We start from the raw sequence: 12734 nt of genomic DNA on the forward strand, positions 1-12734 counted from the left end.
AGCAAAACCTGCGTTCATCAGCCCGCTGAGCCCCGTTCACTCCCCCCCACACGGAGCTCATTTATAACCAAATGAAGCTTTCTGATGGCCGTTGTGTTCTTACCCTTATTATTGCTGCCGTATCAAATACAGATCCTTCGTGTGTGTGTGTGTGTGTGTTAAGCACTGCGGAGCATAGAACTACTCCTCTCTGCATGCGGATCTAGAAAAACTGACATCATATAAAGTAGCGTACTCCATTTTTTTTTTTAAATCACTCAAGCTTTTTTTTTTGCGGCGAAAGCTGCTGTCGATAATGGAGCTCGGAGCGGGCCGCAGGGAGAGACGCTCGCTGGTTAAGACTGCCGTGTGTGTGTGTGTGTGTGTGTGTGTGTGTGTGTGTGTGTGTGTGTGTGTGTGTGTGTGTACGCGCGTGCGTGCGCGCTGTGCCGAGGCTGTGGGATTACATGTCACTGTGCTGAGTGGACTTTTATGTGAACTAAACTCCCGTGTCACCCCCCCTTTCCCCCAAAGCTTTCTTGTCATCCCTGGCTTTACCCCCCCCCCCAAAAAAAAAAGTGCATCCTGCCATCCCTGATTCATGCAGAAGAATGGAAACGAAAAAAAAAAAAAAGAGAAGGAAAAACTCATTCACCATCATGATAAAGAAGGTAGAATATTCTGGCGGCGTACCCGAGCGATGCATAGACACAAAGAGGAGGAGTCTAACGAAATAAACGTTTCAGGATTTACCAGACACCGAACTGAGGCCGAGGGCGTTTCCGTAATCAAAAATATATAAATCATCATAAGAAGCGTTAATTAATACAAAAAACATAGCAGAAAAAATTCCCTCCCTGTTTTTAAGGGATGCTGCTTCATCACACGTAGGAAATCTGTGTTCATCGAGGGCGAAGTGAGAGCAGTCAAACTTCAATTTCATCTCACAGGCAAACAAATAAAAGAGCTTCTTCTCTATCTCTAAATAATCCATGCACGGTCCCTCTGCCAGGAAAATAAAAACCCTCTTCCAGTATTTATAGTGCTACCAGTATGCAAACCCTGAATGTCCACATAGTAAATTATCACTGAAAAATATTCATATGTACAGCGTACCTCGATAAAATGTCTCTTTAAATTCGATTTGCATGCAGTCAACTGCATATTATACAGGCAATAAGTACGTTCAGTTGTTTCTTTGGCAGGCCAGAATCCAGCTGGACATGCATAGAGAGGTATGTACAATCAGAAAAACGACAGGTCCAGATCACGGAGGAGCGCGTACTGAACTCTCACGTGATCCGGAGACAAAAATCAGTGTGCAAACGTTAAAGAAGCCAGTTTGTTTGTTTGTTTGTTTGTTTTATCTCGGAGAATTGACACCAGTGGTGTGACCGGTACGTGACGGAGCGGGATGCTTTAGAAAAAGTAGGAATCGTGAGCCACAGCTTCACTCTCGACACCACTGGCTCAGCTCTCTTCAAAGCCCGTCGTCCTTCTCTGAGTCGGGAGAGACGGGCCTGGAGACGGTGAAGATGTCCTGACGTTGGATTTTGGTTTTGGGCGTGGTCGAGGCGGGCGGCGGCACCGCCCCCGTGGACGGCCGCCTCTTCTCTGACAGCAGTTTGATGATCTCGGCCACCTGACCCTCCAGGGCGCCGAGACGGCCTCCCAGAGTCTGGATGTCCCCCCGGAGCTCCAGCCGGGTGTCGTGCAGCGCCGCCTGCAGGGCCTGCTCCGGTATGGGGCAGAACGGGTGAGGGGACCCCGCTCCTCCGGGGAGAGGGCTTTGGAGGAGCGGGGTGACGCCGGCGGGGGTCCGCGCCTCCCCCGCCCGGTCGATCCGCAGCTCGCTCTTTGTGATGCCGCTGTCGCAGGAGTCCGTCTTGCGGAGGGGGTTGCTGCTGGACACCCCGCCCTCCTCCGCGTCCCCGCCTCCTCCCGCTTCCTGACCTTTGCTGTCCTGAGAGAGCATCTCCACGGAGACGGCCTTGACGCTGTTGTTCAGCCCCTCCTTCCTGGCCTCCACTGGAGCCGTGTTGTTTTTCAGGCGCATCCAGCCGCTGGCCTTGGCGGCCGGCTTCGCCAGCACCGGGCTGCTGCTGACTTTGAGCCTGACAGTCTGCTCGCCTCCGCCTCCGGCAGAACTGGGCTGCAGCTCCATGATGTCACAATTGTTCTGCTTTGCAGGCGGCTCGCTGGGATGGCTGTAGGCCAGTGAGCTCTGCATGGGCGTGACCTGAGACACGGTCAGCACGCTGCTGCTGAGCGGCGCTCCGTTCTGCAGGGAGTTGTGGGGCCGCTGCAGGCTGAGCGGCAGCGAGTGCTGCAGGCTGGAGTGGCCCAGCTGCAGGGTGTGCGGGTGCAGGTGCTGGTGCTGCTCCACCTGCAGCTGGTTCTTCTCCAGGTCCAGCTGCGACGGCGCCGCGGCTCCCTGGTTGCGGAGCTCCTTCTGCTGCTTGAACTTCTGGAAAAGCTTGCGCACCGGATGGTCCTGCGGGATGGTGAGCTGCACCTCGTTCTTCGCCCGCTGCCGCTCCTCTTCCTCCTTCTTCACCTCGCTGATCTTGCGGAAAATGATCTGCAGGGAAAAAACACACAGAAATGAACAACACGCTGCTTATCAGGACACTTCATATGAATACTATGAATAATAATTATTTGCCCTGAGCATTGCACATTAATCATTGGAGATAAAGTCTTTTTTTTCTACAACAATGAGGAAAAAAAAAAAAAAAGAGATGAAGATTTATTATTGTGGAAATCTGTCAGTATGTCAAAACATTTCCAGTTGAGAACATCTGCATGTCACGTTCTGTCTGCAGGGCACTCAGGTACGGCAAAGTGGAGCTGGCTTCTGCAAATCTGTGTTAAATTATCCATCGATGCTCACACACCTCCCCCTGTGTTATTCAGCCTCAGTCTGGCGCCAGGCTCGCCTTACACACTAATTACATTGGGAATGACAGAAATCCCTGCCAGCCATCCAACTGGCTATTTAAGTGTTATTCCTGGTTAAAATGATAACCTCCCGATGGGTGGCACGCTGAGTCGATTCTTTGGGTTAAAGAAGGAAGCGAGGGGAGTCGTCCACCTCGCTGTCCGTCCATAATCCACCCAACCATCCACATCTTCCTCCTAAACTCCCTCCTTTCATGCGGTCGTCTGCTGAGAGCTGCACCGAGCCAACCCGAGCAGAAGAGCAGACGAGAGGAGGGGGGAGACCGAGATGTCCTGTCAATCATCCCGAATCTCCACGGCTACCTGGAGGCATAACCCGAAAGATTAACACTTTTAATTAAATCAAGTTTTGACGAGCAGAGAGTTGTTTGATGGAAAGTAATTGAAAAGTTATCACGGGTGTTTTTTTTTGTTGTTTTTTTTTCTTTTTTAACTCGTCTCCCGCAAAGAACAATGAGTCCACTGTCTCTGCATGCTAATCAGTACATGAATCTGTCAGAACATGAGCTGCCGACGTTGGCGGGATCAAATCTGATAAACCTCCAAAGTGCATCTAAACATCATGATGAAAGGTACAAAAAAAAACAACGTGCAGGTTGAAGAAACAAAAGAAGGTGAAGATGGGCCGGCTGAAGTTCTGGCAGGAGTTGAAGTGGCAGTCAGGATAGAGGTGCAGGAAGGAGTTGAAAGTTAAGAAGTGGAGTAATATTCAGATTCACAGCATTTTCACATCTTGAAGTCCGAACTCAGGTTCATGTTTTTATTACATTGTAAAAATATGATCCGGTTAGTTTAAGTCTCTCGCAGCAATTTTTTGAGAGCACCATATAACTTTGCATTAATTACCAATGTCCTGTCATTGTCAGTTATGTCCTGACATCATCCCCTACGTCTTGTTGTCATCACCAATGTGGCTGCATCTTGCTACACTTGACTTTAATTGGTTTGTTGACAGACGTATCTGAAATCGGCGTGTTGTCAGTCCGGCCGGGAGCCTTTTCCATTTGAATGGAGAAAAAGGAAAAAACAAATTCAGTTTGTTGCCACCATACTGCTATTATAGTCTCACTACCAGCACTTTTCCCTCTTTTTAAATTTTTTTTTTTAAGCTAACCTTTGATTTTTTTCGTCAGACCAAATTACAGTTAAATCTTTTGCCTCTCCGGCTCATTTTTACTTCTCTTGTGGTTCCTTTTCTTTTTTTCTTTTTCTTTTTTTTAATGGCTGACGATAGCCTGACTTAAATTCCTGCATCTGGTGTTACCAGACACAAATTCACTATGTGAATATTTTGGTCTGGCGAATCCTTCATTGGGAATCACTCGCATCGTTGACCGGAGACTTCGAGTAATGTTGAAACTACTGGACCAGCCAATCAGCATGGACCACCGCATGCACCGAAAATCTAACCACTGCTCCAACAACATTCAGGGAAAAAAACAACCCGCTTGACTTCAATGTCATCAAATCGAGCCACTGACGCTGGTCGCCGATTGGCATGTCGTTAACGCAAGTAGGATTTCCAGACTACAATCACAGTGAAGAATCCCGATTTGTGTGGTTATATTTGCACAGTTGGGGAAAATTCTAACTTACTTTGAACATGTGTGACTCAAACTAACATTCAACATGTGGAACCAGACTCGAGTTTGTAGGTCGGGACACGCAGTCGTTCAGCCAGGTAATTATTCAAACAATGGGCTTTGTTCAGAGTGCTGGAACACCATTAACCCGGTTCAGTTCGATGCCACGCTGCTGCTTTTCTCAGCTGTGAATCAGCTTTTCGACACATTAGTCATTTATACAAATCCATCTCTACACAGACCGACCTGCCGGGCACAGATTTTAAAAGGCAGAAAACGGGTTGGCGTGACGGCAACGGTTGGCTGAAAAGCTGCTAGGACCACGTGGCGGCAGGTCGAGGAGCCTGACTCGCTTCTCGCCGATCACCCCGATGACCCGCTTATTCAGGCAACATTATGTCTGTTTGACAGCCGGCGCTCACACACGGAGCCTCATTCACGTTCTAAAGTGGCCGTCCACCGAGACACATACACAGAGAGTAACCAGGCAGTTATGAATAATGCTGCTGAATGGCTGCCTCTCTTCAGTGTCAGCGAAGAGTCGTGGAAAAAACGTTGAGATGGATAAATGGCTTCTGCCGAGGCACTCGGCTGAACAGCTGTCAAATTAACCCGGGGAGGCCTTTCAAACGATCGCCCCAAAGAAACACAGAAAGTGTCGTGCGAGATGTGCACCCTCACAAAAATCTGGTATGCAGACTGGTTTCAGCTTTGGAAGAAAGTTTGACACGAACTAATAAATCAAATTACATCACTAATATGTGAAGCCCTTAGATGACATAAAATCTTTGACCTAAATAGGTTGTGCAATTAACATTTATTTTATAGTTGCTGCAAAATGAGCAGAGCTGGATTCGATTTGCTTCTTTGAGAAGCTTCTAAAAAAGCAGTCTAACATTTATCCTATATGTATTTTAGTTCAGGATTTTTGGGGGCATTTTCACGACATCTTTTGAAACTTTATCTGTCTTTAAAGACTTCTCCTTTGTGGTTCATTTTTTTTAATCTAAACTGATTAGATTCATTGCGTTTAACAGTAATAAACGCAGTGTGGTCAAAGAAAAGGCCTGAGCAGAGAGTTATAAGTCAATGAAGTCAATTTAATTCGATTTTCGATTGGTCTAAGTGTGATTTTTAGGCCCTATAGCAAGGATCTTGTACACCAGCATGTGTAGCTTTGCGCACTTCGAGTATAGATTTAATATAAGCTGTATTTAATCACTGATGAGGCCCAGAATGAAAGCACCGTCTAGAGACACAACAAATGCAACATTATGTTTACGAGGTGCCCTAATGCACGTTAGGCCTGATTAAATATTGAAGAGCAGACGGAGCGTGTCGGGGTTTGTTCAGCGTTTCACGGAGAGACGCTGGTCGGGCTGAGTAATGTCGTCATTTTCCTCGGGTCATGATATTCTGACAGCAGGGCAAGAATAAACATTACAAACTGTAAAACTACACAGACAAACACAGAGGAAAGAGAATGTAGAAAGAAGGAATATAATACATAAAAATAAAAGCAGAGAGTGTGATACAGTATATAACGCAGTATGTGCTAATTGTATGCATGCTGTTGCTTTGTTTTGTCTTATAAATGCTGATAGTGCACACCTGTTCTGCTGAATTGAATTGCGAGCATGATAATAAAAGAAAATTTGAATTTTAAATAAGAAAGAAACGCACAGACGTTTACACTGTTCGGATAGATAACGAGGTAGAGAAGAGGAGACGACGAGGACTAAAACTTAAAAAAAAGAGGACGATGAGAAGAAGAAAACGTGACAAAAAGGACAATGGGAGATAAATGGGAGATAAATCACTGCAGAGCAGCAAGAAAGAAATACAATTTACGATCTCATAAAGAAAGGCCTGAAGAAGCAGAGACAGGACAAGAAAATATGGACAAACAACACAACAAAACATGGAGAGAAATATTGAGGCAGAGACGCAAAGAGAAAAGGAAGCTCGAAGAAATTATCAGTAAGTTTTGGTTTCCTTTCGTTTTTTGTGTTTTGCACTCCAGTGACACCGTATCGTGTATTCTGTGTGTGCATGAAAGTAACGAAATTCATCAAATCAAGTTATTTTAAAGAAAAATGATCGAGTTATTGCTCCTCACCCCATTTGGAGGACATTTTTTGCTTGTTCGCAGAATATTCTATGTTGTTTCTTGCTGGGGAATTTAACTGTAAACGATGACTCCAGAAGCTGCAAACCTCTATGATGATTCATTTTTGAGCTCCGACAATAACGTGGGATCTTCAGCAGGTTGAGAGGCGTAGTGCGACTTTTCCTCTGCTTGTATTTTTCAAGGAAAAAAACATACGCGTTACACTGAAGATTGGCCTGAAGAGATAAAAAAAAAAAAAAAAAGGAAAGAAATCAGTGTGTATTACTCTGAATGTGACCAGAAGAGGAGGGAGCGAGGAGGATTTCTGCCTTCTTATCCACCAAACTCAATATCAAACGTGGCCTGCAAGGAATTTGCTGCAAAGCATTGTGGGTCATGATTACCTCCAGCCTTTTCTCTCGGGCCACTTTTTATTATTAGCTGATGTCATTCTCTTCCATCACTCTCGCTGCGCTCCTGAAGGAGGGAAATCTGAGCGGCCCCGTCACCGCTGATGGTTTCTTGTTTACGCAGAGCTGCCGGCCGTCACGGGGCGCTCTGCCCCGCTCATTCATCACCGTCATCACGTAGCGGCTGTGTGCAGGTGTGGTGTGTGTGTGTGTGTGTGTGTGTGTGTGTGTGTGTGTGTGTGTGTGTGTGTGTGTGTGTGTGTGTGTGTGTGTGTGTGTGTGGACGTGGCGAGAGCGAGTGACAGAGGAGCACCATTAGAGAGGAGTGTGACTCGTTTGTGTAAAAGGTCACATTCAGATAGACCGGTAAAAAAACAAAAAAAAAACGACATGGCGGCAGAGCAGAGGAACGCCGACGCACACTCTAACCCTGCAGCCGGTCTGACGACGACGTTTGAACCCAACTAACACAAAGACAGAACAAAAATGGTGATCTGAAGTCAAACTAAGGCACCTTTCTACTAAATGTTATCCGCTATTTCAAGGGACGACTACAAACTTTTACATCTATAAAGTACTCAGAAAAAAAACCATGTACAGTTGCACGACAATTGTGGATGAAGATCATGTGACAGGATCAAAATTCAACATCGATTTACTAGTTTAAATGTGTCCTCTTTCAGAAGTGAACTATAAATGAATTAACTAAATAATCACAGTCAAAGGTTTTCATCACCGTAACGAGAGACTTTCATTTCACGCTTCTAAATACAGATAGAAACTTTTTTCATTTCCACTTTATTGCCAAATGAAATGAGTTGACAGTCTTCGGTATGAGCCTGCCTCTCAGGGAGAAATCCTATTTGGTGCTATGAACATGGCAAATGAAGAAATAAAGACCATGTTATTGTAAAAGCATCACTTCTGCAATACAGTACTTAGATCTTTAATCGAATGCTATTTCAGTGTCTTATGAACTTTAATTGTAAAAATCAAGAAGACATTGAGGCTCAGTAAGAAGAAAACTTTTCGATCTGATATTAGAGGCAGCAGAAGAGCAAAAAAAAGGGACAACTCAGGGGACTGAGACTATTTCTGAGCTGTAAGCAGAAGAGAAGTGGAAACTCTGAAGGATTAAAGAGGTTGACATGTCTGCAGTTTAACTTTAATTCATTTAAAATTATAATTCCTTAGATTCTCGTGAAAAGCAAAGCTGTTTTTAGTTTTCTGGTGTTTTTCCATTCAGTACAGCACTTTCCATCGTTTCATTCCCACTCACACACACGATGGGTTTCCAGGAAGCAACGAGGCATTTGATGCAATTTGATCTTTCTGATATCACTCAGTTTTCACACTTCGCTCTGGTTCCACTCTGTCAGAGCTGGATGTGAAAGTTACTGATCATGTTCACCCACCCTGGTCGTCCAGAAACTGTTGAAACTGATGTCAGTTTGACCTCACTGTGGAAGAATGTATTGTTCGGTCTCACAAAAAAACAACAACCATCCATTAGTACATGAAAAATCTGATTATCAAAGTTCAAACAAGACATTTGTTTAATTCAAAACACTAAAACAAAAAGCAATACAAATGGTGACAGCTTCAATTGTTTTAAAAATGTTTATAAAAATCGTCTTCGTGCAGCATGAAACTAAAATGTTACAAAATATACATAGATTCCTTTGTACGAGATGTAACCTGCACAAGTTAAGCTCTTGTAAAACAATAATGCTGAAGCAACATTTGCTACTGCAATCAACCGGAGAAACACAGTTTGGCTTTTATTGTGAAGCAGTCAAAGGAAGAGGAAGTAATCGTCTCCAGGTTTACTGCTGACACAATAAATCTACAAAATAAGACGACGGGTTTTTCTTCAGTGGAGTTTTTTTTAAAAATATTGACAAAAGCGATGGAACTAGATGGACGAGCTGCACACGTCCAAACCCAGCAGCGTGGAGGACTTAATACTGACTGAGATCTTTACTTAAAACAGCAGTTTGATTGGCAGTTCTGTAAAACTGATTAAACCAAGCAGCAGCTCCAGTCGTGTTACCACCAGGAGCTACAGGTTAGCCACAGTTTTTTCAACTGAATGTTTGGCTCCTTTCAGCTTTTCAGAGCCCAATCGCAACTTTCAGCTCATTTGTTTTGATGCCAGCTTCATCGTGTTGTTGAGTGTTCGGCTACAGCGCCTGCAGGTGTTTGCAGAGAAAAAGCTCGACAAACAGACTTTACAAGAGAGAGCTTAAAAGGAACTCTCCACGCTGCACGTTGACGAGCACGGATTACATTGTAATGTCGAACATTTGTTTTCGACCTCTCGTTTTAAACCAAAGTCTGGACGGGAGTTGGCTTTGAAACAGGTGTGGGAGGTTTTCTCACCGGCTAACCTACCCGCCTCTGCAATCTACGGTTAACATCTTTCTTCATTTCATTTCATTTGCATGTTTTCAAAGAAAACTCTCTGTCGGCTGATGAATGTGATGGAGCGTTCAGCGGCAAAACTCGAGCTGGTAAATACAAAAGAACAGAGCTGAGAGACAGAGAATTGGACCCCAAATGAATGGATAATCCAGGGCTGCTGTGAGCAAGCAGCTGTTCGCAAACCTGTTGCTGATGATACGTGAATGTTGTGTGTTTCAGCTGCTGGACAATAAAGGCTGCTGCAACGCCCTGAGTCAGCGCGCCTCACCATTTAGGTGCAATGAAGGTGAAAGGTGCGTGTTTGTCTTCCTCCTTGAAGGACTCATTACGATCAAAATGAGAATCAAAAGCTCTGTTAAATCTCTTACTTTCTGCAGGTGCTGATGTAAAAAGAAATATTTATAATTACCAGCAGGACATTTGCATGAAGCCAAAGCCAGCTCAGCACGCTGAAACTCCAAACTCCGAACTCTCCCGTCTGCAGCCGCCAGCGAGCAGTCGGTCAAACAGAGTAAATTATGCAAAGCACGCGCGCAAGAGTAATAAAACATGATCTAAATGCAGCGGAGGCGTTTCTGCTTTGATCCCACATTAGCGGCGGCTACACAATAAAAAAAAATTTGAAAAAGGTTTGCGCAGCAGAAAGTGGTGCTTTAACAGCTCAGATTACAAGCCGCACACAGCCGGCTGAGTTATAGGCGGTTTATGTAACTCAAAAATCAATAAGCAGGTTTACGGCTGGTGGGACGGCAACGCAAATCTAAAGAGGCCGAGGCAGACACACATGAAGATGGATTACAGTTCTGATAATAAAAAATAAAAAAAATCAGAGAAGAAGTTTTTATAGTCTGCTGATAAACAGAAGAAACATGACGCTACAGTTTCTTTGATACGATAAAGAGCCTCTCCAGAGTGGTGGGTGGAGATAGAGGCGGGGCCTATTTGCATATTCAGAGATCAACACATAATATATGAAGGCGAAGGTGTCGAGTTACATTTAAGAGCGTAAAGGGGTTTCTAAATATGTCATTTTTGATAATCGGGGAGGAGTTTTGCAGATGTCCCAATTAGGCTTTTTTTTTTGGCACCGACACCAATCCAAGTCATTTAATATGGAGTATCTGTCAATACACTTTTAATTATGTAGATAATACAGCTGTACAGTGCACATTTGAAGTTCATTAACCTTTTAATAAATCAGTCTGATGAATGTGCCTGACATTTTTTTACCTGATCTGTACATATCTGTAATGTATTAGGAAACAATTACCAGTAAACAAACTGTTCCTAAATGGGGTTTTTTTTTAAACTATTTTTTATTTTAATTTTATTTTTACAAAATAACCTATTGTAAAGAAATGAATCATTTTCTATAAAAATTCATGTTGCAGCCCGGTTCTTTAGAAGTGGCCCCTTGAGACGCAGGAGTCACCATGACAGGTGGAAGTCGAGTAATTACTCAATACACAGTGTTTGTGTGTGCCCTTTAATCCTGAAAAGTGGAGGAAATAGGACGTGTGTGTGTGTGTGTGTGTGTGTGTGTGTGTGTGTGTGTGTGTGTGTGTGTGTGTGTGTGTGTGTGTGTGTGTGTGAGAGAGCATGTATACAATATGTGTGTGTGCACTCAATCCTGTGCTTGATTAAATTCTTTCTGTTGAGCTGTAGTTTACACACACACACACACACACACACACACACACACACACACACACACACACACACACACACACACACACACACACACACACACACACACACACACACACACACACACACACACACACACACACTTGCAGCAGCCAGAGTGATGGATAGACGCTAGATTGGCTCCTGCAACAATAGCTGGATTGAATAAAGGGATGCGGACCGGACCGGGCTTGTGTGTGTGTGTGTGTGTGTGTGTGTGTGTGTGTGTGTGTGTGTGTGTGTGTGTGTGTGTGTGTGTGTGTGTGTGTGTGTGTGTGTGTGTGTGTGGGCTGGATCTGACTATTGACTGCGGTCCTGCATCCACGAGAAAATGAAATAACAATGAGAGCGAGCGACGGGAGGCGACACAGAGGGTGAGACGTTCCAGCTCCGTTCTGGCAGCATCGAAAGAGCTCGAACCATAAAGCTCCTAAAAATAGCAACAGAGAGAGACGGCTGGGCAGAAAACAAGCCTGCAGAGGATCTGAGCTGAGTTTAAGAGACCGCCTGGTCTCAGTGTCAGGTACACACACACACACACACACACACACACACACACACACACACACACACACACACACACACACACACACACACACACACACACACACACACACACACACACACACACACACACACACACACAGGTAGTTATTATAGCCAATGTGAGCTTAATACTTCCAAAACGCACACATTAAATCTAAATCTCGTGTTTTCCACAGGTGGAGACTTATGAAGTTCCTTTTTTAATGCAGCATAAAAGACAGTTTTTAGAGCAAAAAAAACCTCCTGATTGTGTCACATTTAGACCTTTTTGGTATTAAGTCAAAACCTTTTGGTTGCGAGTTTGGTTTGACGTAACGGGCGGGATCTACGCTGATGGACGAGACAACAGTTTCTATTGGTCGGTTTGATTGGATCCACAGCATGGCTATACACAAACAACCCTCTCACTGCCACTGTCGAACCACAAGACTGTGTGTTAAGTGTCATGGAGGTCAGTTCACAATATGTCGGACACGGACGGCTGCCATCTTGACATGAAGCCCCTCTGTGGGTTTGCATTATGCACACTTTGTCAGAGACATGTTGGCTACGGTTAGCCACTCGTGTAACAGTGTGAATGAACTCCACCGAGGTACTTTAACTTGACAATGTTAGAGTAGAAAATAGAAAAATTATGAGAAAAAGCTGACATTAAAAGACGTTATTTCATCCTTAAGACTGTTAGTGGTAGCCATGTGTGGAAAATGGGCATTACATGAACTATTAACCAACATGGGACACGTTAAAAATATATCTCTACATGGGAAACCATCCGAGAGTCCAATCAGTACAAGTGCACATTTAAAGAGTTTTCAAGTTTACGATCCATCTGCACCTTTCCAAACACAGTTTCTCAGAGACTTTTTAAAAGGTGCAATACGTAAAAATTAAGCTGTCTTGTAATACCATTTAGTGCCTGCGGAGGCGATAGTGAGTCAGAAAGTGTTATCATGAGATGGGACGGGTTGGGGCTAGCTGGTTAGCATGCTAACTTCAGCAGACGTCTCTGCAACACAACACGGATGTAAATTTTGT

The 12734-nt window shown here is 44.4% G+C and overlaps 1 protein-coding gene across 1 annotated transcript in view; it reads right to left on the minus strand.

Moving 5' to 3' along the window:
• Positions 1 to 652: 652 nt before the first annotated feature.
• Positions 653 to 12734, minus strand: part of kcnh5b (potassium voltage-gated channel, subfamily H (eag-related), member 5b) — a 93527-nt gene continuing 81445 nt past the window's right edge. Inside the window, exon 13 of the mRNA XM_069717077.1 lies at positions 653 to 2560. Within this exon, the coding sequence (XP_069573178.1) occupies positions 1460 to 2560 (1101 nt within the window). The 3' untranslated portion in view covers positions 653 to 1459. The remainder of the gene's footprint in view (positions 2561 to 12734) is intronic.

Source organism: Brachyistius frenatus, unplaced genomic scaffold, assembly GCF_029030835.1.
Source record: "Brachyistius frenatus isolate BFR_SWC_R1_liver_20210118 unplaced genomic scaffold, ASM2903083v1 Contig_168, whole genome shotgun sequence".
NCBI classification, from domain to species: domain Eukaryota; kingdom Metazoa; phylum Chordata; class Actinopteri; family Embiotocidae; genus Brachyistius; species Brachyistius frenatus.